The sequence below is a fragment of the Vitis vinifera genome, chromosome 10 (assembly GCF_030704535.1).
Source record: "Vitis vinifera cultivar Pinot Noir 40024 chromosome 10, ASM3070453v1".
NCBI lineage: Eukaryota > Viridiplantae > Streptophyta > Magnoliopsida > Vitales > Vitaceae > Vitis > Vitis vinifera.
Genome location: NC_081814.1, coordinates 25,599,417 through 25,626,676, shown reverse-complemented (window position 1 = coordinate 25,626,676; position 27,260 = coordinate 25,599,417). Strand labels below are relative to the sequence as shown.

The window sequence follows — 27,260 nt, the reverse complement described above, 5'->3', positions numbered from 1 at the left end:
TTATATTTAACTCATTTTTCTGTAATGTTTCTGAAATAACTCATAATACATTAATCATCTAATAATATTTGTATATCAAATGTTCACAAAAGGATAGTACGTCCAACATATCAAACCCATCAAAACTAAAAAAGAAGAGTGAATACATACCAAAACATGATTCAGAAATGTTAAAGATCCCAAGATTCATGTATACCTCCATTTCATAAGCATAAAACCGGCTAACCATAAAATGACATAAAAGTCCCATCTAAAAATCTAAATTTCTCAGTTGCAATTAAAGTAACGTTTATGTCCTATAACGTATGACATAAGAGTTGCATTTAAAAACCCAAAATCTTGTTGCCTTCTTTTTTTTTATTCTCCATTTCACCCTCCCAAGAGTATATACCTGCATTTCAAAATTTAATGAGTTTTAGAGATTTTTATTGAAGAAAATAAACATGGATCGATGTTATCATAAATGAACAAATCTAAGAACTATTTTTTTTTCAAATAGAAACATTATTCAAAGAATAAGCATTACTATACAATACCTATGGAAAAATTCATGTAGTAGCTAAGGGACTCACCATGCATGGTGATCATGATGCATCAACATGATTCATGATTAGTTGTAGCACAAAAGTAGCCCATTCTCCTCTAATTTCATCGAATTCTACTTGAGAATATGTTTTTTTTTTATCACCAAACTGAAATCAAATAAGAAAATAACATTAAAATGCATAACATTGGGAGGCCTAAAACTATGTACAATTCATTAAATAAGTAATACCTTTGAAGCAATAATTGTAGGATAAAAAATTATCTCTTTAATGAATCTCATAACAAAGTAGCCACATTCGAACCCTCTTTCTTGTCTTGGACACTAATCGATCAATTATAAAATAACATTAGTACTCACATATATAAATGGTGCAAATGCATAAGCTAATGTGTAAAGAAAAATTTTTGGATGTCACCTGCACTAGTTGCTAAGGTGGCTCCCTCTTAGATGTTTTCTTTGCAAATATTCGAAGAGCCCTATGTAAATAAGTTCAATGGGTACATTTTTAAAATAGGTAAATGTTATATGTTTTAATATATATAAATAATAAAAAAATGTGTTTGAGGTGAATGTATTTTTTTATTTAAAAATAATACTATGAAAAATAATAGGAAGAACTTACATGTTTACGATGTCATTTAAGTCCTCACATGGTTTGAGATGCATAGGGTCAAGATAGTGGACTTCATTTTCCTTGGCTCAAGCACTACCTAAATATAAACCCTTTAAGTCCTCATATCTATTTCTATTAAAAAAATATAAAAACTTTCCAAAACTCAAGTACTTAAATATAAAAACAAAATCAAATAAAATATCTAGCTAATTGGATTTTAGAAACTAAATAAACTATAAATAAACTAAATATAAAAACTAAATAAAATATCTATGCCCATGAATTAATTGAATAGGATAGAAAGACACAGAGAAAACATGGTTATGGTTATGATTTCCATCTTATCATCTCCCGTCAATACCACACATGCCCATTTTAAGGTTGGACACTACTACTTTTGTTGCTAGACTTGGAAAGGGAACTTCAAAATTGAAAACATAAATAAACCCTTATGTAAAAAAAAATAACATTAAAATATAATTGAGCATTAAAATATTTACTCTCTTCCATCACTTTCATTTGAATATTAATAATCTCTTATTGAGATAGATACTTACAATTTAACAAAATAGAAATTCCTAATAATAAAAAATATAAAAATTTCTATTTCTATTAACAAAATATAAAAACTTTCCAAAACTCAAGTACTTAAATATAAAAACAAAATCAAATAAAATATCTAGCTAATTGGATTTTAGAAACTAAATAAACTATAAATAAATTAAATATAAAAACTAAATAAAACATCTATGTCCATGAATTAATTGAAGAGGATAGAAAGACACAGAGAGAACATGGCTATGGTTATGATTTCCATCTTATCATCTCCCATCAATACCACACATGCCTTTCCGGATTGGTCCTTTTGGGGTTGGATACTCTCAACGAAATTCTATATCTCATTCCCACTTAGATACAAACAGAAAAATCATTCTTTTTTTTTTTTCCTCTCTCGTTTTTTAGAAAGGATGAAGATTATGTGATAATAAATCTCAAAAAAATTCTGTACCTGTCATTCTCACACAAATACATATTAAAAATCATTCATTTTTTCCTGTTTTTCACTTTTTTTTTAAGGACTTGATCATGTGTTTGGTTTAGATTAAAAAATCAATTAATCTACAGTTTTTTCTTCTATACTAGAAGATTAAACCTAAATTTTTCTTCCCTACAACTCAAGAAAACATAATTCACAAAAACCATAATACAAAGATGTTGAAACAATTAATATAATGATATTAATAAAAGAAAAAAATGATAGATCCAAGAGATTTTGGGTTACCTGGGAGTCCACAAAGTGAAGAATGTCCGTTGTGAGCGTGTTGACTATGGATGGGTGAGAGAAAAGGTTGAAGAAGATCATGATTTTATATATAGGATTTATATATTGAGATTTTTTGGATTGTGGGTGAGATATGGAAACAATGGGATTTTTATATAGTATCCATCATTATTAATTCTAAAAGTGGGCTCATTAAGTTATAATACCTAAAAAAATTTATTTTATATAATGTCACTTCCCAAAAAATGACACTATAAATATAAAATTAATATCATCTAACTACCTCAATTGAAGATTTTTTATATGATGTGTCACCTTTATTAATTATAAACCTTATGGTGTCATTATTTTAAAAGTGACACCGTAAATAGTGACACCATAAACTATTTTTGTAGTAGTGATCCTTTTTAAATTTCAAAAAAACCAATCCATACATATCACGTAAGAAGTCCCATCTTTTCCAAAAACCCCTTTATCCCTATTTTAACTCTCTGGAAGAGCTCATTTCCTTTTCAAAGTCTTACCAATTTCACAATTCTTTTTCCTCCGATTGGTAAATTTTCCCATAAAAACATCAAATATTTAAATTAAATAAATAAAATAAAATATAAATAAATAAATAAATTAGAGAATGATAAAATAATAATAATAGATAAAAGAATAAACAAAAAATATTAATAAATAATAAATAACAAATAACTAAATAAATAAAAATGATTGATAACAATGAAAATAAATTAAAATAAATAAATAAATAAAAATATAAAAAATGATTAAATAAAAGTGATTGATAATAATAATAATAAATAAATAAATAAATAAATAAACGAGATAAATGGACCATGCAACCATACAAGTCACGCTAAGAATGTCTAATGGGTCAAGTGTGCCAAAGTGGGCCTAAGTGAACCTAAATGGGCCTAAGGTATCTAAATGAGCCTAAGTGAACCTAGATGGACCTAAGGTGTCTAAATGGGCTTAAGGTGGTGCCTAATGGGCCGGGTATACCTATACGGGCCTAGGGTGAGATTAGGTGGGCCTAACTAAGTCTAACCTAAAGTGTACCTAAGTGAAGCCTAATCTAAACTTGAAGGGCAACCAAGGTCATAATATGGAGCTGGATAAACCCCTCAACCAAAGTCTCTAAAGTGACTCAGAAAAGATAAGCTACATGAGAAGTAATGGTCTATCAAAGAATTATTGTGGAGTATTGGAAGAGCACTTAAATACATGTGCTAAAGGGACAAAATGGAGGGTCTACATACCAGTATACACAATTAACAAATATAAAACAAGTTGAAATTATGAAAAAAAAAAAAAACTCCAAAAGAATGAAAATGAAACTAAAATAAATATGTGAGGAATGAGAACTCTATCTAAATGCAATTAATGCTTTCTATAGCTTTCAGTGAAGCTTCAATAGTACTCCAATGATATAAAACAATGCACTCTCACAAAAAAAATTAGAAAAATCAAAGAGAAGTGAGAGCCATCTCACACCCCTTTTTGACTAGGGCTTTATGCCTTTTATAAGCCTCTCGAGCATCCCTTTTTCTTCAATGAAATTTAGCTCTCCATGTGTCATATATCCATGCTCAGCCAAAAAAAATTGCCAACAATAGACCATGCATAAAAAATGAGACAAACCTGAATCAGAAACATGTAAGCCAAAAGTCCAAAGAGTAAATCAAGCCCAACCCAAATAAGTAAACCTCCAAGTTGAAAGGCCCAAATCATGTAATTCAACAATTCAAAAACCAATAAACCTAAATCATTATCCAAAATGCAAAGCCTAAGTAATGTGAAATGAAGCCCAATAATAAATATGCATGTAAACCGAGTAAATAAGAGTTGAATACCAAGGCCCAAAAGGCTTGAATGATACAATCCTAAAAACAAACACTATGCAAATCAACACAAAGAAGCTTACCCATGCCTCTAGAAATGAAGAGAAACCTCCATGGGAGGTGGTGAGGATGGATTGTTAGAGAAGTGATGCTACGATAAAGGTGTGTGGTTAGTAAAGGAGGCATAGTTGTATCAATTGGGGAAGCTATAGAGAGGATGTGCCTTATATGATTGGTGAAGGTGGGTATAAGTTGCTCCTATAGATGGCGTTAGTATGGACAGAGAGGTAGTGGAAGCGCTGCGTGGCACGATAATGGTTATGCTAGCTTGGTGGATGTTTACTAAAGATAAAGGGTGAGAGAAGAAGTTGATGGTGTGGACCCATGGATATTCATGTGGATTAGAAAAAGAGATTGGTGAAGGAAACTAATGTGTGTAGAAGAGAAATTGGAGGTCCACAAAGCAAGAGTAGATGTTGTTGTCATCATTGCTAAAGTAGATGAATTAAGTGGTGGAAGTTCTCATTGCGAGAGTGGAGAAGCGCCCTATATAGAATGGTGGATTCGTTGGAGACGCTATGGGTAGTGGTGTAATTGAACTAATAGAGAAGAAGAATGAGAGAAGAAAGAAGATGGAAGAGTGAGATAGGTGTTTAGGTGTGATAGAAAGACAGGTTATGATTGTAATGGGTAAGAAGAAAGAGAGTATGTGAAGGGTGGAATGAAATAGATGAGTTAATAGTTATGATGGCATGAATGAAAAGGTGGAGATGGTCATGAGAGAGAGATAAAGTAAGGAATGTGCCCATCTTCGATAGCACGAGTGTAATAAATATGAATGTTGGAGTGAAATGAAAGTGTAGATAATGAACGAAATGAAGTAAACTATACTAAAGAGCAAGAAAGAGAAAGAAAGATCACAAAAATTTTCCTAGTAGAACACAAACTCACTTAAATCAAAACAAAGAGAGCCTAAAAACTCCTAAAAAAAGTAACAAAAGGTCGGACAAGGAAATGAGACTCTTAAGGTGCCTCTAAAGTTACACTGTAGATCCGAGACTCCTTCAAAAAGGTCTCTAGAAGTAGTTCAAAGATTGATGCCAAAGTTGAGTAGCAGTCAGACCACCAAAGAGCACATGAACAACACATACAAAGGGAAATCTATGTGTACACTATACAAGGGCACAAGACAAAGGGCACTAAGCAATACAATTAAAACACGACTATAACCTTAAAAGACAGTGTCATGTGAAATAAGGGAAGAGAAACTCTAGAATAGTATGATAAAAAAAAGTGAGTACAAATGCAATGAATAGCTCTAGGCTACAAATGAATGAATGAATGAACAACTTAGGGTTGTGAACATAACGAAATGGACAACTTAGGGTTATGATGCGATGAAAAGCTTGAGGTTGTGGATGTAATGAATAACTCAAGTTTGTGATGTAATGAATAACTAACGACTATGGTTTCTAAAAGCCAAAATTAATTGAAAATGAGATCAAAATTTATGACTTCGGGTCAAACCACTCAAGGGTGACTAAAATGATGAAAGACTTAAGTTTATAATAAAATGAACAACTCAGGGTTGTGATGCAATGAACAACTCAAGGCTGTAAATGAGTTGAATAACTCCAACTTGTGGGCCCTAAATGCCAAAATCGATAAAATAAAAATAAAAATCTACATGACTTTAAGTCAAACCATTAAAAAACTACTAAGAATGACGATATGATGAAAATGGGAATGCCTAGGTAAAAACTTAATGAAGTGGGGATGCCCTAGATAAACTCAATGAAAGGGGGATGTATCAGTATAACTCGATGAAGAAGGATGCCTTAGATAAAATCAAAGAAGAGAGAATGCCCTAGATAGATCTAATGAAATGGGGTATGCCTTAGACATTTAAAGAAATGGGGTATGTCTCAGATAAACTCAATGAAACGAGGATGCTTCAAATAAACTCAATGAAAAGGGTATGCCCTAGTAAACCTAATAAAAGGGAGTTTGCCTTAGACAAACCTAAAGAAAGAGCTTATGCCCTAGATAAACTTAATAAAGGGGGGATGCACTAGAAAAACTCAATGAAGGAGGTATGCCCCAATATGCAATGCAGTCAAAGGAGAATGCCCTAGATAAACTCAATGAAGGAGGAATGCCCTAAATAAGCTCAATGAAAGGGGTATGCCCTAGATGAAACTCAAAGAAATGAGGATGTCCCATACGAAACTCGAAGAAAAAGGGTATGCCCCAAATGAACTTAAAGAAAGAGGGTATACCCCAAATAAAACTTGTTGAAAGGGGGGAAGACTTAACCACAAATCTCTATTATAAATAAAATACAAAAAATTAAATACATGATAACTCTGGCCAAGAAAAATAAAAGGTAGAGTTACCACAACTTTGTAGTATTTCAGGTTGTTGTCTTCTAGGATCAACTCTAATGTGTTTATTTTTTTTAGATTAGAAGGATTAATTATTTGCTAAAGATGCTAAAATCTTAAATTGTATAAATAGGGATAAAATAGGAATAAATATTTCCTAAAATCCTAAATGATATAAATCAAATAAAAGAAAGAATGTTCTAGAGAGTTTCACAATACAATGTCAAATCCTTAAAGTTAGAGCATTATAAAACCTAGGGTTTATGATCAAAGTTAACCTATGATCGAAATGAATCTTAAGACCAATATTGCATTTAAAACTTAGATTTTTCCTTTTTAAAATAGATTCCTAAAACCATTAAGTGAATGAAATTAATTAACGATTAAAGGTTTAGTTTTCTAACTTTTCTTGATCCTTGTAGCTTTGTTTTAGGACAAATAACAAAATAGAAGCCTAGGATAACTAATGATCAAGAATTACCAAGAATAACTAGTATCGAGCAATAATCCACCATGTCATTACCTAATATAAGTCACAAGGATGGGACTAACTAATCATTAATCTCATTATTATAATTCTTAAAAAAATTAGAGACGATGGTTAATTTTGTTTTTTAATTTTATTCAATCAAATGCCCATATCGATATGTGGATTTGATCCTTATATTCTATTAGGATTGAGCCCCTAAAAGCAAGACATGATATAACAAAGTTAAACTTAATTGTCACATTGCTATCATTTTGGTATATAGGCATTGATTTGAGCATTCAACCCATGTCTCTTACATTGTACATGGCTTGTGTGCATTAGGAGTTGTACAAAAGATACAGTGTTAGGTTCCTTGTAAGTAGTAGATAAGTTGCCCATAGTCGGTTCATGGATTTGGACAATCCAATAAAGACTGTACTACATCACCTCCTAATTGGAGACATGACTTGTCTTGGCCGTTGGGATAGGTTTCCTATGGTGAGTGCACTAGTGTATATGATGCATACCAGATAGGACTTACAATGAATCATGATGTAAGACTATCAATTGTCATGATTCACCAAGCTACTATACTACATGGGCTCTTAACCTTGAGTGGATATTGAGCCTGTGCCAAAATCAACAAGAGGCTTTGACCTATGGGTAAGACCCTAAAGTGGTCATATATCCCTATGGATTAGGTGACTATTGATGGAGGCTGGTGGCAATAGGTATTTTCAATAGAGGCACTATGATATCTCATGGGATTGAGACAGTGTGTTCCCTTGGGTGATCCAAAGGACATGTGATCATGAAATTTGTGACCACAAAACTCCTTTAGTAGAATTTGACATATGCTTCTTGGAGTTAGAGTATGTTAGTTGATCACATAATAAATGGGATCTATAACTTAAGGATTTGAGATGTAATTTTGATAAGTGATAACACTACCTTGTTAGATAACAAACACCAATGAGGAGGCTGCATGTAGTGGATAGTAGGTCATGGACTTGAGTACTTGGTGGCTCATTGTAATATACATAGGGTATTAGAGTGTAGTTGACTCTTTGTAGTGAGATGTTGAATCAATTTCAAAATTTTTTTATGAGAGAGCCAATACTCCTGTGGGTCCAAGTGGTCCCTACTTTGAGCTTATATTCCTTTATGGTATGGTTTATAAGGGTTGAATGAGTTTTTAGTTCACTTTTGTGCATAAGGGTGTTTTGGTAATTATACAAGATTGTATAAGGATAAATGAGTGGTATCTCTAAATTGGGCTAATTGATTAATTAGGTCTTATATGGTTAATTAATTAATCAATTAACAATCTTTTTGGGCTAGTGTAGACCCTCAATTTTGTCCCATTAGCACATGTCTTTTAAGTTCACTTCCAATGCTCCATAGTAGTTCCTTGGTGGCCCATTGCTACTCATACTACTTACTTTTTTTTTAGCCACCTTAGAGACTTTGGTTGAGGGACTTATCTAACCTCATTGTGACTCTTAGCAGCCCTAATTTAGACTTAGGCTTTTCCTTCTTTTTTAGGATAACTTTTAGGTGCACTTTTAGGATAGCACACTTAGGCACATTTAGATCACTTAGACAATGTCTTGATCACTTTAGGTCACTTAGACACTATCCTAAACCACCTAGGCCCATTAAGACACATTAGGGCTACCTAGGTCACTTAGGCCCACTTTGGCACACTTGGTCTATTAGAGATTTTTAGCATGACTTGTATGACTTGCATGGTTGCATGGCTTGTGTAGGCTACTTCAACATTTGATTGCATGTGATATATATTCATAAAGTTTCCTTTTGCTTTTAACCACAAAGTTTATTTTTAATTTCAATTTATATAAAATTTACTTTTAAATTTAAATTTACATAAATTTTACTTTTGGTTACACAAAATTTAATTTTCAATTACATAAAATATACTTTCAATTAAAAAAAAAAACTCAAAGTGGAATTTCATCACACCAAGTGGGAGTCTCTGTAGGCGTGTCTTAAGAATATATGAAAACATGCATTTGGTGAAGCTTTTTTGGAAAAGTCTCTAGAAGGGATGATTCGGTATGAAGAACACATGAACATGGGAACATGCACACCACACTTGTGAATGAGTGACAATTGGAGTTCTAGTGACTTTTGATGTTGGTACAAAAAGGAGCCACAACACTGACAACAAGACTTTTGGACATTTTCTTGAGGAGAGCAAATTCTGCATTGAAAAAGGCAAGTTCATAACTGTCGGTGTAGTCACCACTGTTGAAGCTTGCTGGTTCGTCAGTGGAATTCATCATTGCCGGAGTAGTTTGCCACCATTGAAGCTCATTGGTTCGTTTATAGAGAGTCATCACCGCCATTAGAGTTCATTGTCATTGGAGAGCAATATCCATCACAACCATTAGAGTTCATTGTCATCGGAAAACAATATTCATCACAACCATTGCAGTCCACCAACACTAAGAAAGGATCATCAGACGAGGGAGATGTAGAGTCCAGATCCGAGATCGGGAACCGATCGAATTTCAGATCCTCGGTGCACAATGAACCTACTACTGTTAAATCGAAGTTCCCACCTGCAAGCAAGTCGAATAAATTCGATGACACTGGATCGTCCGTGAGCTACAACACCGAAACTAGTGAAATCTCCGATCTGAAAATTGTTGTATGACTTCAAGATTTATCCAAGATTGTTGCATCACTTAAGGAGCACTTCGACAAGGCTTCATCAGATAGTGAACGTGTTTCCGAGATGCTCGAAATAGGTAGAGCTCAGCTCGATCGAAGCTTCCGAAAATTGAAGAAAACTATGTATCATTCAAGTGGTGTATTGAGTAACTTGAGCTCAACTTGGACCTCCAAGTCGCCGTTGGCGGTTAAATACCAGCTCGAAGTCGGCTCGCTCCATAAACCGGGTTGTCCAAAGAGCCTTTCCTCTACCTTGGACTGGTTGTTTGCATGGGAGAAGAGGACGAGTCCTTGTTCGTTGATCTCAATGAGTTGTTAGAGTGTTCATTGGTTTTTCGATGAAACGTGCATTACAGTGCAGATGCTCCATTGTGTGGCGGTACAGGATAAGGCCCCTGCAACTTCCAACTCGGTCACTCCAATCAACAGCTGATATTGTAATTATCAAGATTTGATCACTTACCAAACAAAAGATGGGTTGTATCATTGAGGAAATCTCCAAGTAAGCCACACATATATGCACTTCCCATATCCACGTGCATTCAAAAAGGGAACAAAATATTCCATAGAAGGAGTGAGCTGCCTTATAAATAAAAATATAAGAACAGAGAAAAGGGGACTCCTGGAGGGCACACACAGATTTTGGAAAGCAATAGAGGACTTTGGACAATAGATTGGGTTGCCACTTTGACATACCAAGAGAGTATTTTTATCCACAAATCAAAAGGAATGACTAACACGCACGAGAAAGCTCTCTCCATAACACATGTTAGTTTTCAATAGAGTTTTTTTTTTTTTTTTTTTTTTGTATTTAGCTTAGATTTTTTAAAAAATTTAGTTTATTGGTTTAATTAATTCTTTGTGATAAAGTTTACATTTTTTTAATCCCAAATTATTTTAGTTTTAATCTATCTTTTAGCTTAAGTGTGTTGGTGATTTTAATTCATTAGTTTAAATAATCATGTCAGATGAAGTTTGTGTTTTTTATTCCAATTAGTTTAGTCTTAATTTATTCTTTAGTTTAGATTTGTTGTTGATTTTAATTTATTAGTTTAATTAATCTTATTAGATAAAGTTTAATTTCAATTTAACTTAGTTTTAAGTTATTCTATATTTTGAATGTGTTTGTGATTTTAATTCAATTGTTTAATTATACCTCTTAGGTAAAGATCTTGTTTTTAATTCTGATTTAGTTTAGTTTTAATTTACTTAGTTATTTATTTGTTTTAGTTTAGATGTGTTTGTAATTTTAATCCGACAGTTTAATCAATCTTATTGGATAAAGTATATGTTTTTAATTCCAATTTTGTTTAGTTTTAATTTATTTTTTTAGTTTAAATGTGTTTATATGTTTAATCGATCTTATGTTAGTTATTGATTGTTATTCTCAATTGATGTGTTCCTTGAATCTTAGTCATTAATTCTTGGTGGATATCTCATTAGCTTATTTGATTTAAGTTTTAATAGCTTATTGTTTTGGTAGTCTCTTGTCAAATTTACTTTTCAGAGGCCATCGGAAAATAGTGAAGATTGACCTCCATTCTCACCACTTTAGTTTGCTCGGTTGTCAAAAATTTCACTTTGTGATTTTGTTTTCTTTTGTTTTGCTTGGTATTCTGTTTCTTATGTTTTGTTGTTTTCAAATTAACCTTTTTTTATTTAAAAAAAAACATTTTTTTCAAAAGATCCCTTTGAAAAACTATTTAAAAAAAATTCATTTAGAGTCATTAGAATTAAAATTTCATTTTCTTAAATAATATGCAACCATGTCTTGATCGGTTCACATCTTTCTCAATTTTCAATAAAAACTACGGTTTTGAGTAAGACATGAATCCAAGCTTGTGGTCCCAAATAAATGGGATAATTCTAGGCTAGATTCGTGTATATCAATTGGGGAATTGGTGAAACCCCCTACATAAAATCTTCTTTTCAAAACTCATGTATGCTGCCATCTTTGCTACTTGTTGTAATCATATCTATCTATTTTTTTAGGAATTATATATAAGATGTATGTGATAATTGATTGTTTTCTATACTTTAATCATTTTTTCTATGCTAATTAGATAACAAACATGTTAGGATTTCTTTATTTTATTATTTAGTATCTAACCCCTCATGTCTTGTGGAAGTACGTTACAAGATACACTACAAGCTTATGGTCATGCTCTTATATAATCGCCAGCCAACCGTCACCAAATCTTATATATTCGTGACCAAAACCTATTGTCGCGGTCTTATGAAACCACGACCGAGAGTCACAATATGAGGCGTAGTTAAAGGTATTGGTCACGGCCAGGTAATAAACCGTGACTATATGTTTAACCTTTAGTCACGGGTAAAATTATCGATCGTGACTATATATAAGCTTATGGTCATGCTCATGTAAGTTACCGTGACTAAATGTAAACTTAATGGATTAATGTAAACTTATGGTCACGGTTAATGCTCTAAACCGTGACTAAATGTATGTTTATAGTCACGGTAAATCAAATGATCGTGACTAAATGTCAACTTTTGGTCACAGTCAATTTCTTAACCGTGACTGTAGACATGCATTTAGTCACAGTTAATAAAAATGACTGTGACTAAATGTTAACTTTTGGTCACGGTCAGTACCTTAACCGTAACTAAATGCATGTCTACAGTCACGATTAAGAAATTGACCGTGACCAAAAGTTGACATTTAGTCACAGTCATTTTTATTAACCGTGACTATAAACATGCATTTAGTCACGGTTAGGGTATTGACCATGACTAAACATTAAGTCTATTATGGCCGCTATCCCTAACTTTTGGTGACGATTCATTCTAAGCGTGACTAAAAGCACACTTATGGTCACAATTTTTTAGTGGTCGTGACTAAAATATGTTATATTTTAGACATTGGTTTTTTATAAATTAAAATTTCCCAAACCTGTTATAAACCCAAACAAACCCATTTTAGACCTGTATATGCAATTAAACAATTAAACCAATTTCAATATATTACAATCAATTATTCCAAGCTAGTTAAAAACTTATATATCAATATAAGTCATTAAATAAAAAAAACATAATATAACAAAAAAAAAAAAGACCAAACAAACAAAAAACAAAGAGATTCAAATTTAGTTTTACATTCTAACATAATATAACAAATCAACCAACCAAACATCACATAATAGTCATAGAAAGTAAAAAAAGTTAGGAGAATCTATCATATAAATAAGTAGTATAATCTTCAAAAAAAGTTAAGAGAATCTATCATATAAAGATGTAGCAAAATCTTCAAATTTCTACTGCTTTTGCTGAAATTGTTGCATCATTTGCATCATCTGTTCTTGAATTTGTGCTTGCATTTTTATTTGCATTTCCATCATTTTTTCTTCAAACTCTTCTTTCACTTCTTCCCGTGTCTTCTTTTGAACTTCTATCAACCTCTCTTCAAATGTTTCTTTCACATGTGAGAGTTCATATTTCACATTTGAGAGTTCTTCAGTTGCAGTTGTAAACTTTTGTTCTGCAGCTATTAGCATCTCTTGGGCGTTTTCAAGTTGTGTTGAAAGAATAACTCCTGATCGCCTTCTATTAGTAGAACCAAAGATTGAGGTAGGAGTATGACCAAATCCATACCCTCGAACACGACCATGCCTCTCTGGACCCATGACTTGAGTATATATCTCATCTACATATGTAGATGCTACAGATGTAGATGTTCCAGATGATGCAGAAGTAGAAGAAGATGTCCCCTCAGGTTGGGATAGTAATTGTTGAAATTGATCCTGGAATTATAAAAAACAAAAAAAATTGTTAGACTTTTAAAATAATTTAGTATGAGACTATGATTGAAATACAAGTATATAAGATTTATTTACTTTATTACCATAATCTCCTTAGAATGATCATCAACAGGCATCCCATCTTTTCTTGTGTGTGTCAGGGCAAACATCTCAATTCTATTGGGCTCACTTCGATCCCCCTTCTTTTGTGCCTATTCTTATAAGTAAAACAATTGAGTTATTTATGATGAATTATTTATGTACAAACAAATCATATTAATAATAAATTTCCAACCTGTTCATATCGAATTTGAGCATAACTTTTTGATCCCGATGTATGCTTTATCACTTGTTTTGCCCTATTTGCCTTGTTTTTTTTTTTTTTTTCTGAGATACCTACATCAATTAAAAAATAGCAAGTCACTTATATAGGTAATAGAAACATAATAAAAGTTATATACATGAAGTATTAGGTTAGATATAACTAATAAATATCATTTTATGTGAATATGAGTATCATAAGACACATTATCAAGAAAATATCATTATCTTTACCTTGGCCTCAGGTGTACCCCAAAAGTGGATGAGCCACCTCCAATCATCATCTGATAAGTGTGGAGGTCGATGGCACAATCTCTCCTCATCTGTATTATAAGGGTTATAATACTTGGCCTTCATTTTATTTCTATAGCTTCTAAACAAATTTCCACAACATTGAAGAATGTAGCTCTTACATGTTTCATCTAGTTCATATTTTTCCTGTATTGCATTAAAATGTCATGTTTCAATAAGAGGTATCATTTTTAAACAATAACATTACAATTTAGATTGAATAGTAACTAGCATATACCAATACTAAGGCCCAAATCTTTTCCTTCACATCTTCACTAACATGATTCCAATCTTGAACTTGGATGGGTACATTGTGTTGAGATCGCACCAATGTTCCCATATAGCTTGACAATCTTTCCCCTTTTCCATCATAAACAACTTGCCCTCTGGTATTGAATCGTGTAGTTTTTTTTTCCCCAGGTTTCATACTAAGTAAATCTAAGTTACGTGTTAGGTCACGTGTCCTCTTTTTGCTAGAGGATGAACCTATTAAGAGTAATAATGAAATTAAAAGAAACATAATTTACTTATCTTATATAAAATTAAACATTAAAAACCTATCATTCAAGAAATTAAATATATGTAAACACATTTATCATATGTAAAGTTAAACATAATCTTCTTAATCATACCAACAACAGAAGGATCTGAAGAATCAGAAGGATCAGAACTACTAGGAGTAGTAGTTGCAGCAGGTTGTATGTTTAAGAGTTGTTGTAGATTGTCCAACTCATCTTTTAGAGACACTATTTGTACTCTTCCTCTTTGATGTGACATTTCCTACATAATAAAGTAAATTAGAAAAGTAATACAAAATAAGTTACATAAATAATATGAAATAAATTACAATTTGTATATCTGGTAAGTATATATTTATGTACTTACCAATACTATTAGCTACACATCATCTATATCATCATGATGAATGAATTCATTGTCTCTTTCAACAATGTTTTCTTGTCGTGATAGTAAAACATCCGTTTGGATAGTTTCTCCTGCAATATCATTTCTATCCTAATTGATTAAATCATTCTCGATCAACTCATTCACATCACGTTGACTATGAAGTGTTATAAGCTATTGATATGGCTCTGGATCATTAGTAGATACTTTCTGATTCATATCATAAACCCCTCGAGTTTGTATCTCTACAACGGTGTGCCAATTTTCCTCATTTGAATTTTGAACATAGAAGACTTGTTTTGCTTGAGATGCAAGCACAAATGGTTCATTTTTGCATATGGTACGTTCAAAATTCAAACACGTGAACCCATATTCATCCTTCTTTATTCCCCTTCCACTATTGATTACATCTCACCAGTCACACTTGAATAAAATAACTTTATTTCCACCAAGGTAATGTAACTCAATTACATCAGTTAACACACCATAGTAAGAAACATGACCAGGAATTGGGTTCTTATCTCTTGCACTTGCAAAGCTTAATACCTCTGCGGTCACAACAACTCCACTATTTTGAGTTTTTTTTCCTTTTCTCGTTCTCTTGTGTGAAATCTGAACCCATTAATGATGTATCCTCTATAACATGTAACTGATGTACTTGGTCCACGAGACAATGATAGTATGTGTTCAGAAGTTGGACCTTCATGTCGCATTTTTATAATCTATAGATTCAAATATAAGATGTTAATACATACATGTGTATTAGATAATAGAACAATTTATGTAGTGAATGAACTTACACGTTCTTCAAACCAACTAATTAATTCTCTTCTGTGAATCAAATCTACATCTCATGCACGAATACGAGGCTTAACCCTTATAGATTGCTTATGCTCTTTGATAAAAATGAAAAAATTAATTATAATGCTTACAAAGACCAAAATTAAATTTTTGCATGAGAATTAATATAAAGTTTTATTCAAATAAGGGTCTTACTCAATAAATGACGTCACTTCCTCACAATTAGTCAACACATATAAATGTGCTTGGGACCATTCTTCTGTGCTAAGAACATGAGATGTTGACTTTCCTATTGTATGTCCCATGCATTTGAAAATGGTTAACCCTCCACCATTTGTTATGTTATTTTCAATGACATTATTTCTTTCTTCACGGTCATGCTTCGTTTCAACATCATGCAAATATCTTGAACAAAAGGTTGTACATTCTTCTGCTATGTACCCCTCTGCAATAGAGCCTTCTGGACGACTCTTATTATGGACATAAGACTTTAATGTATGTAAATACCTGTCATTCCACAACATGATAGATTTGTTTCATGAACTATACGAAACCTAATATACATAAGATTAATTGAATGAGAACATACCGCTCGATAGGATACATCCATTGATATTGCACTGGTCCAACGATCTTTGCCTCACTTGCAAGATGAATAGGTAAATGCACCATAACATCAAAGAATGATGGAGGAAATATTCTTTCTAATTTACAAAGTGTGACTATTATGTCATTCTCAAGGTGCTCTAATTGATCAGTCTTTAACACTTTAAAACACAACTGTTTGAAGAAACTACATAGTTCAACTATAATAGCACAAACATTCTTATGTAGAACTCCTTGAATTGCAAGTGGAAGAAGTTGTTGCATGAGAACATGACAATCATGAGACTTCAACCCAAATATCTTTCTTTCATTCACTTGTACACACCGAAAGATGTTAGAAGCATAACCATCTGGAACCTTTATTTCTTTCAAAAATTTACATAATTCCTTTTTTTTCATTTGAAGTTAGTGAATAGCATGCAGCAGGCAATATAATCCTATTCCCTCTTTGTATGGGGTGAAGTTGATCTCTGATACCCATAGCTTGCAAGTCAAGACGACTATTGAAGTTATCCTTCGATTTACCATCAATACTCAACAAGGTGCCAACTATACTGTCACATATATTTTTTCAATATGCATTACATCCAAATTGTGACGCAAAATGAGGGTTTTCCAATATGGCAATTGGAAAAAAATGTTTTTTTTTTTTCCAATTGTGCTCAAGTTCAACATGTTCTCTTTTTCTTTTTACTGACATCTTATTTTTTGATGTATTCCCTAAAGTAATATGTTCCATTCCATATAATTGATGTAGAACATCTTCCCTAGACAAATGTTTAGGTGTTGCTCTATGCTCTTCATTTCCATCAAAGGACTTTTTATCACGTTGAAATCTATGATCAATTGGCAAAAATTGACGATGACCCATGTAACACCATTTCCGTCCGTTTTGTAATCGATATGAAGAACAATCCTTATTACAAATAGGACAAGCAAATTTCCCTTTAGTACTCCAACCCGAAAGATTTGCATATGCAGGAAAATCATTGATGGTCCATAATATAGCTGCATGCATACAAAAATTTTGTTTTGTTGAAGCATCATATGTTTCAACTCCAACCTCCCATAAGTCATTCAACTCATCTATCAATGGTTGTAAGTATATGTCAATGTCATTCCCAGGTGCAGTTGGACCAGGAATAAGTAGTGACAACATGAAGAATGTTTGTTTCATACACATCCAAGGTGGTAAGTTATATGGAATAAGAACCACCGGCCACATACTATATGAAATTGACATATTCCCAAAAGGATTGAACCCATCACTTGCTAAACCGAGCCTAACATTTCGAGGTTCTAGCTCAAATGAAGGGTGTACGTTATCGAAGTTTTTCCAAGCCAAAGAGTCCACTGGATGCCTTATCATCTCACCTTCCATGCAACCATCAACATGCCATTTCATGTGAGAAGCTATCTTAGATGACATATATAACCTTTGAAGCCTTGGTTTTAAGGGAAAATAACGCAAGACCTTAGCAGGAATTTTCTTTTTCTTTACTGACTTAGTGAACTCATCTGTAGAATGATCATCACTCGATTTCCATCTGGAGACACCATAAACAACACACTCATTTGCATTTGCATGCTCTTTTGAATACAACATGCAATATGAGGGGCATGCATCAATTTTGATATAATGAAGGCCAAGGTCACGAAGTATTTTTTTTGCTTCATAATAGTTGCTTGGCAATGTCTCACCCTCAGGAAGTGCTTCCTTCAACAATTCAAGCAACATTGTAAATGACTTATTGCTCCATCCATTAAGACACTTCATATGAAATAATCTTATGATAAAAGACAACTTTGTGAAATTTTTACACCCTGGATATAGTTCGTGATCTGCTTCTCTTAACAAATTATAAAATTTGTTTGCATCCTTATTCGGTTTTTCAAACTCCTCATGCACATGTGGACTTCGTTCAGATTCCTCATTTGGCATTGACATTCCAAATGCATCATTTAACATTTCTTCCATCTCATCATGCATATCAGACTCATTAGTGCTAGTATTCGCAGGTTCACAAAACTCATATTCCCCATGCATCAACCATCACACATAATTTCTAGCTATCCCATTGTCCAACAAATGGTCATATATGATTTCTTGCTTCTGCATAACACAATTATTGCAACGAATGTAGGGACATGAGAGCATTTCTTTTCCAGGTGCATTGGTAAAGGCAAAATCTAAGAACTCCAAAACTCCTTTATGATATTCACTACTTACTCTTGACTTCTGCATCCAACTCTTATCTATTGACATTTTTCTCGTACTTCCGCAAATTAAACCCTTCAATCACATAACAATGAATCTTCATATCAACTTATAATGAATGTGATATGTTTTTTATCATCTCAAACTCCTATATTTGGTAGTGGTTCCTATCCCATTTAGAAATACATAATCCCTATGAATCAATCACTAACATGCTTAGTTTCATTTTGATAAAATTTCAGCAGCATTTCCCCATAGTTCTCCAAGTACACGAATTGGCTAAGGTATAAACATACTATTAGTTAGCTTAACTAAGCTGCTAACAATATGTCACCTTGTCCAAATATGCACCCAGAGAACAAGGGGAATCAATGTCAAATCTTATCAATATGTTAAAGCATAAGCGTGTGATTTCATAGATATTATGTATTTCCAAACTATCCAAACGGACAATTCAAGCATCATTTGCAGACAATTCTACCAATCATATACAAAACATATAGGTTGAAAACTTGAATATGACCACAATAAATAATCATATCCACACGTCTACAACTTATATGTTTTTAATATATGATAAAAGAGACATTTGTCAGCAAGGATACTTGAACGGGAATTCTAGGGTTTTCTAATATGAAAATGAGTAAATGATAAAATTAATGACAAATAATATTAGAAAAAAAAAAGATAAAAACACACAATGAGACTAACACATTCGATAATTTATATAAATGAATTACTAATATTTCTATTGCATAAAATCAACGAGGGTTAGTTCACATATAACAATAATAAAATATAAAATCATAGATAAGGCCTCACAATAGATGCAACATATGCATATCTTAGATCATGAAGTAATGAAAGGGTAAGGTATAAATAAGATGAAACAAAACAAAATTTTTCTTAATTTTCTAATTTGGGTGCAAAACAAAAATTTTCTAAATATTTCTATTCTTTTTCTAGAATAGGTTTGATATTATTTTTATTTATTTATTTTTAATAAAAAATGGTTTTTGTTGAGAAGTTGTTTTGGAAGTAGGATATTATTTGAGAGTATATTTAATTAAAAATATTATATAAGTTTACTATCTTTAAACTTTAAAAACTAATTACTTTATTTTAAATAAAAAAAGGACACAACTTATAAATTAAATCATAAAAAGAAAGATATAAATTTGAGAATAGATTTTATTTGTATCACTTTTAAAATTTTTATTTTTTATTTTTGACTTTTGACAATAATTAAAAATGTAAATATTTCACTAAAGTCAAGCATGGTTTAATTAACACAGGTCTGAATGACGGTGTTCTCCTGCTTTATGAAGGGCTATCAACAGACTCTGGAGCAGCTCCTCTCCTTAGAAAAGTTAAATGAATGTGATGAACTGCCAGCTTTTGAATTGGAAGCTCCACTCCAAGGAAAATGACGCATATTTCTTGCCAAGCCGAGACTGGCGCTGGGGAGCAATCTGGGTTGCATTTGCATTGACTGCTACAGCTACGTTTGGCCTCAAGTCCAAGGAATCACTAAATGTCAGAGGCCTAGATGTTGGATGATTGGAACTAACATTAGAACGCCTAGTAATTCCTGCTGATGATAAATTAAATGCCACAGGTTCCTGCTGATGCCGCTGGAGTTGGTCGCTGTGGTGGTGGTGATGGCGGAGGCACTTCGCCGCCGGCGGCGTCGTTCGAGGACAACTTCTCAATTCCTCAATCAACCCACTTTAAAGCATCAAGAATAATGGAGCATTTGTCTTCTTGATAGGGATACATGGACTCTCCTTTGAAAGACACGTCAACTCCCTGCCCTGCTGAAGATCGAAATTGTTCCATCTTTGTGATTAATGGAGAAGTCACCTGAATTGCGAGATCCATCTAAGCATGGCGAGACGAGCTGAGAGTGTTCAACAAACTCAACTTCCTCACATCATCCTCGATATATGGGTTCACGCATGGAGAGTAGGGTGGTGATCGGTGAGGTGTTTGCACTTTATTGTCAACACAGTGAACACCCAGCCACATGCAAGCATCACTGTCACTAGAATTCCCATTGGAAAAGGTGCTTTATGGATCACAGTCCACTCTTGGAACAACTACAGTATTCTCCTCAGGCAAATTGCACACTTATCCGCAGGCTTTGCAACTTCAAGAGCATAACGAAGACCAGCAACTCCAGTCTCTGGATCTGAAGGATTTTGGATACCCCAGAAGATCCCGAAAACCCTTTATGCGGACATCCTTTGAATGTTACACTGGAAACCCAAAAGGCCTGGCCACAACTTTCATTCCCTATGCTGGAACCCTCAAATGGCAATGCACCAACCAAAACATCCCACAACTAGATATCCAGGAATAGAGAAATATATAAAAAGGAATCGCTAAAACTCAGCAAGGATAAGAGACCTGAGGATTTATTAAGCAAAACCCTGGAAGTCCACAGCATGGCTTTCCTCTGTTTTTCTTTTTTTCACCAGCAAGCTTCTCCTCCCAAGTTAGTTGCACTCTCTGATCTCCCCCAAACAGCCTTCAAGATGCCTCTCTAAAACCTCTCCCATCACTACTCTGATTCTTTTCTCTCTCCAGGAACATGCCCTGTTTTTCTTCGCTCCCCTTTCTCAACTCTCAAGCTCTGCTATCCCCCCCCACTCCTGATTTTTCTGCCACCTCTCTTCGGCATGCAACTTTCAAACTTCCCGGATTTTAAAATGTTTTGAAATAAGTGTGGATCAAATCCCAGAATTCTAAATAATAGATACTCATGGGATTAATTCATACAAAAATGAATTGGGCTTTGGTGGGGGCCCAACATCAAATAAATTTTCTTTAAAATAAAATTGAGTGAAATGACACATGTGCTATTGATGATTGTGTATTCAGCTCAGTGACATGTATAATATATCTTGTGATCATTGTTTTGTACTAATCTCATTTTCATGATAGCGCGTTGTTGTTTGCTGCTAAGGTACGCATTTTCTCTCACTTTGTCCATCTCTTATACATGTTTCGATTCTCGGTGTGTAATCATGTTGATATTCATTGATTTCCTCATCATTGCCACGTCAGTTTCATTTTATTAGTAGAGACCCGACATTAGGGACTTAGAGGGGTGCTACGGTCTTTACCGTACCTTCCCGATAAGTAACCTGACCCCCGAACCCGATCCGGTTTTTCGTAGATCACCTTTTCCAAAACAAGGAGTCACATTTAGGGTTTTTCTTTCTTATTTTGTTTACCCTTTTAAAAATAAAACAAAAATAAGTGGCGACTCCAAGTCATTTTTCTTAATCAATAAAAATCAATTTTTTTCAAATAAAAATCGAGCTCGCCATTCGAGTGGGAAATGCATTGAGCCGAAATGCGGGGTCCACAAAATGGCGACTCCGCTGGGGATCGAAGCTTAAATTATATTTGGGAATTCAAAGATAAAAAAATTATTTTCTCCATCTATTTTTCATGAAGGTACATATAATATAATTAATAGTTCTTAAATTATAATTTTCTTTTTATCTACTTTCTATTTTTTTATCTACTTAAAATATCATGAATTTTAGATTATAATATATATGCAGATCCAGGGCCTATATCCAACTCGGCATTAGTGGCTGTAACGTGTAGCTCATGTGGATTGGGGGGTTTGGTTGATTGTCAACTCAAACTCTATCCAAATATATATATATATATATATATATATATATATTAAAGGAATTTGGAATCAATGAAAATTAAATGTATTCGGTCAAAATTTTAATAAATCACGTATAAGAAGTTTTATCTAATCTAATTTATTACCTAAATTCAATTCAAACTCTTTTTTTTTTCTTTTTTTAAGAAAAGTGGGTTTTGACTCACTTATTTTTAAAAATATATAAAAAATAAAAAATAATTATTTGTATATAAAAAATAAAATATAATTATTTGTATATATAAAATAAAATATCTACTTGTATCTCTTATTTGTATCTCGACGCCTATAAAATAGTTGCCAATTAAGCTAATCAATAATCCATCCTTTATTATTTTATTCATTTCATAATTCTAATTTATAAAATTTCTTTAATCATTAAGTTTGGATGCATTGAGGGATTTACTTTAACTTTAATTAATCCACCATTGCAATCCAATTTGCACCACCATTGTAAATTTCTTTATTTATTTTAGGATGGAAATGATTTGACTATGACATGATGTCATGCCACATGAAAAATCATTAAATTTTAGGGGACTTACGGTGGGAGCTATTACATACTTAAGTTTCATTCTATATTATTAATTGTATAATGAATTTATTTAGAAAGAATTATGATTCAAAATTTTTAATAGCATGTTTGATAATTATTTTTAAAAAGAGTTTTAATAATTATGTTTAATAAAACAAAAGAATATTTAAAAATTTAAAATATTTTTAAAATAAATTTTATGTATAATATTTTATTTTATATATTTATATAATTATTTTTTAAAACAGTTATTTGTATACAAACTTTTCCATAATTATTTGTATCTCTTATTATATAATTAATAGTTCTTAAATTATAATTTTTTTTTATCTACTTTCTATTTTTTTTTATCTACTTAAAATATCATGGATTTTAGATAGTTGGTAATATGAGTTCCCAAAGCTAAAAAAATATTATTGAAAAGGCAATTTAAAATTACTTTAAAAAAAAGATAATTTTAATTTAAATTTAAAATTGTCTTTTAAAAAATATTTTAATATTTAATTGAAAAGGCAATTTCCTAATACACTTAATGGGTATCATAAACAAAGCTACAGAAACGTGGAGCGTGGAATATATAGTTTTAATCCATATCAACATGTTCACAAACTCAAAGCTACAGAAACAAAGAAAAAACAACGTTGTTAAAAACTAATCAAATTAGGAATGCAACACAGTAATTAAACCCAATGGAAATAGACAATTGAAGAGAATGCAACACACAAAAGAAAAATTCTTTCATTGCACAGTAACAATGGAAATAAACCCAATAACAATGAAATCAGAATTAAATCATAGAAAAAATAGAGAGAAACTAGAGAGAAATTGTACCTTAGGAAGTAATTAAGTGTGGTTTTTCCAAAAGCACCAAAACCCTATAACAATGGAAATAAACCCAATAATAATGAAAATAAACCCAATAACAATGGAATCTCAAACCTAATCACAAACATTTCCAAAATACCAACTAAAAAAACCCAAAAAAAATAATAATAATCCCAAAACTCACCAAAACCTAGAGAGAAATGATTTTTACGGGAGTTTCTTGGAGGTGGCTTTGGCTCTACGGACCATAGCTTCCATGGGGCTTCTTCGGCATGGCTTCCATAAGCTTTTTCCGGCAATGGCTTCCTCCAAGCAATGGGGGTTGTGGGTGGGTTTTGTGGGTTTTATGGCCGTGGGTTTTGGAGAGGAAGAGAAAATGGGTTTTGTTGGCAGGAGAGAAAGGCTTTATATTGGACATGTTTGCAGGAGAAGGGTTTTACTCAATGGTTAAAATGGGTTAAAACGTTGCATGTATCTTTTATATTGGAAAGTCAATGGTTAAAATGTTGGCCCACATGGTTAAAATATTATATTGGAAAGTGATGTGAGACTTTATATTCATGGCTTTATATATGGTTATTATCAAATCTCATTTTAACATTTTATGGGTTAAAATGTTGGCCGTGGTTATTATCAATTATTTTAAAATTTTAAATTTACAATTATTTTAAAATTTTAAATTAATTTTGGAAGTTCAATGTTTTACTCAAAGTGTTGTTTTAAAATTTTTATTAAGTTTTATAAAGTTTTTCAATTTTTAAAATTATCAAGTTTAAAATTTAAAAATTTTATATTAGAAATTTATCAAGTTTTATATTTTAAATTTTTTTATCAAGTTTTAAAATTTTAAATTTTACAATTATGTATGAGAAAATTATCAAGTTTTATATTTTAAAATTGTTATTTTCAAAGTTTTATCAAGCTTATCAAGTTTTAAAATTTTAAAATTTTATATTAGAAATTTATCAAGTTCTATATTTTAAAATTTTAATAGTTAAACATGTTTAGTAAATTTAAGTTTACTAAAAAAGAAATAACTGCTCTTAATGATGTTAATATTAATGATGATAAAATTTAATAAAATCTTCTAATAATAACTTATCTTATTATAAAACCTATTAATATAAAATGTTATTTTTCTAAAATAATTCAAAGGTATAGGTAGAGTTTGCTAACGAGCTTTTAATTATAACAGTTTTTTATTCTTAATAATAAATAAATAAATAAATAAGTAAACCATAGAGGGGAAACAATTTTTTGTTCTTAAAAACAAAAAATAAGATATTTTTAAAAAATATTAATATTTTTAGTTATCTTAAATTGTTTTCACTTATTAGAGTAAAAGATATTTTCAAAAATAATTATATAAATACAAAGAATAATTAAAAATAAAATATAACTGTAGACCCCCTTTAGTGGTGAGGACCCGGAGGGGTTTGTTTTTTTTGAATTTTCATTATCTTGTTGGAGGGGTAGGGGACCCCCGGCTGAGTTTGGATGTCGTCTGCATGAGACGTGTAGATGGAGACGGGCAGAGAGGCCGACCGTGCTAGTGGTCAGAGACGCCATGCTGCTGACGAGAGGAACAGGAAAGCAGGTAGAGACTTGCCAAGGAAGATGGAAACAGGAACCGACTGGAGAGAAAAGGGGGAGACAGAGAGGGGTATTGAGGAGGAGGTTACAGTGAGGTCTTGAGGGTGAGGGGTGTGGTGACTGTTGGAGGTTTTTCTGGTGCTTTTGAGGAACTAGAGGCGAGTCCACGGGAGGGGGGGGTATTCTGGAGGATCAGCTAAGAGAAGGAATGCGCAAAGGAGTCACTGTGAAAGGAGGCATCTCAGGTATTATTCCTAAAAACTCATTTTCGTGTTAATGCCATTTTTTCTTTTTGTTAAGAAACTCTGTTTTGGTGTTGGAGCATGCTCGCACTCACGTTGCGTGTGATTACTAACCTATTCTTATGGGATTATTTTCCGAGTTTTCTTTCTTTCTTTCATGAGTTGTTGGCCATCACGACTTGATTGCTCTTTGCAAACCTTTCGGAAATTCATTTGATACCCATATCCTCGTTCCCATGCATACGCCTACTTAACCGCATCACCAAACCCATTTTTCCTCTTACCTGTGCATGGCTTCGCATGGCCATCTTGTATACCCATTGCCCATATTCTCGGACCTAGCTGGAAAAGTGTCACGGGAAATGATCTTTGAGGCCTGAGAACAGCCCAGAATCCTTGCCTTGCTGCCCTAGTTGACCACACACTTGTCAAGTGTGGAGGCAATACCATGTTCATAGGGTTGTCGGTGAGGAAGGCTGCCACATGCGCATGCGCTATGAGAGGTGGCCATGACGATGATAACCAGAATTATGGGTGTAGAAACACGGCACGAAAGTTTGCTCCATTACCTACTTCCCCCCCGCTCAGTTTCATACCCATTTCTCTCACATTCTTGAATTTCCATGCAAACGATGTTCCATGCACGTAGCTGCCCTTGCCACACTCCATTTCGTTTGGTCCTCAAGCTCATCATGCCAACATTTCACTTTCTCACACCTCACACCCAGCAGGATTTGCTAGCCACATCCTTGAATCCCTCGTCCACCACCTTCGGTCTCTCCAACAACGACTCATTGGTGGACGCCTTCAACGGGGTCTCCGTCCTCTAGGAGCACGTCGTGACGCAGCAGCAGTCACTGACCTCCTCGCGGCAGCAGCTCCGCCGTCTCGGCGCCGCCCTCGAAGCCGCCACCCCTTCCCTCTCCTCTACGTCGCTACTGGTGGAGGCCTCACCTGAGGAAGCTGCCCAGATGGAGAGGGGTGCCTTGGGCCGTGATGGAGTTTGTGTTGGTAACGGGCTTGGGCTTGCTCATGCTTGGCAGTGGACTTGGGCTTGAGTTGGAGCCCAACCCAAGCATGTTGATGGAGGGTAGCATGTCTTCTCAAATAAATGGGCTGTGATGGAGTTAGAGTTTGGGTCTGTCCATGATGATGGATATGGGCTTGATTGGAGCTCAAGCCCATTTGCATTAATGAAAGGCCTCATGCCCCCCTATGCTAGCCACCCTCATTGGCCCATGTCCATTTTAAGATAGCCCATTTGGCTACTCCAATTCTAAATAATTTTTTTTTAAAAAAAAGAAAAAAACCTCTAAATATCCATAATTAATTAATTTATTCATTCCCTTTTATTCGTTATCCCATTTAGTTAACTCAACTTAAAGGCAATTAAAAAAAAAATAAAGTATTAAGGTTGAATATTCTTTTCAAAATCTAAAATAACCCATATCTTATCTTCCCTTCTTTAGTTATGTCTAATCACCATATATGAAAATGTTCGTATAAATTAACTTATGTTGGTCTCGATAAATTTGTTGCATTCTAAACTTTACGTACTATCTTCAAAACAAAGGTCCTTAAGTAATTTTTCAAAACCCTATGTCATAATTTAATCTTTCAATCCCAAAAATACTATAATT

The 27,260-nt window shown here is 33.0% G+C and overlaps 2 protein-coding genes and 1 long non-coding RNA gene across 3 annotated transcripts; all 3 read right to left on the bottom strand.

The window, feature by feature from the left end:
* Positions 1 to 567: 567 nt before the first annotated feature.
* LOC132254536 (uncharacterized) lies at positions 568 to 1,180 on the bottom strand. The gene is made up of 3 exons (XR_009466825.1): positions 1,170 to 1,180; positions 776 to 868; positions 568 to 692 (listed from the first exon to the last, which is right to left on the bottom strand). It is a non-coding gene; the product is annotated as an uncharacterized LOC132254536 (long non-coding RNA).
* Positions 1,181 to 12,956: 11,776 nt separating this feature from the next.
* Positions 12,957 to 13,978, bottom strand: LOC132254406 (uncharacterized). Its single transcript, XM_059739876.1, has 3 exons — positions 13,893 to 13,978; positions 13,702 to 13,809; positions 12,957 to 13,600 (listed from the first exon to the last, which is right to left on the bottom strand). Exons 2-3 carry the CDS (start codon positions 13,765 to 13,767, stop codon positions 13,115 to 13,117), a joined length of 552 nt encoding a protein of 183 aa, XP_059595859.1. The 5' UTR covers positions 13,768 to 13,809; positions 13,893 to 13,978; the 3' UTR covers positions 12,957 to 13,114.
* Positions 13,979 to 14,106: 128 nt separating this feature from the next.
* On the bottom strand, positions 14,107 to 24,178 carry LOC132254405 (uncharacterized). The gene is made up of 5 exons (XM_059739875.1): positions 23,970 to 24,178; positions 23,792 to 23,835; positions 14,842 to 14,989; positions 14,448 to 14,695; positions 14,107 to 14,356 (listed from the first exon to the last, which is right to left on the bottom strand). The coding sequence occupies exons 3-5, from the start codon at positions 14,984 to 14,986 to the stop codon at positions 14,129 to 14,131; spliced, it is 621 nt and encodes a 206-aa protein (XP_059595858.1). The 5' UTR covers positions 14,987 to 14,989; positions 23,792 to 23,835; positions 23,970 to 24,178; the 3' UTR covers positions 14,107 to 14,128.
* Between the last annotated feature and the right edge of the window lie 3,082 nt (positions 24,179 to 27,260).

Coding starts and splice junctions, on each gene's coding strand:
- LOC132254406 (XM_059739876.1), bottom strand. CDS start 13,767: ATGTTTGCCCTGACACACACAAGAAAAGATGGGATGCCTGTTGATGAT. Junction 13,601..13,701: donor ATCATTCTAAGGAGATTATG/GTAATAAAGTAA, acceptor TTATAATTCCAG/GATCAATTTCAACAATTACT.
- LOC132254405 (XM_059739875.1), bottom strand. CDS start 14,986: ATGTCACATCAAAGAGGAAGAGTACAAATAGTGTCTCTAAAAGATGAG. Junction 14,696..14,841: donor TTCAGATCCTTCTGTTGTTG/GTATGATTAAGA, acceptor TACTCTTAATAG/GTTCATCCTCTAGCAAAAAG. Junction 14,357..14,447: donor AGATTTGGGCCTTAGTATTG/GTATATGCTAGT, acceptor AATGCAATACAG/GAAAAATATGAACTAGATGA.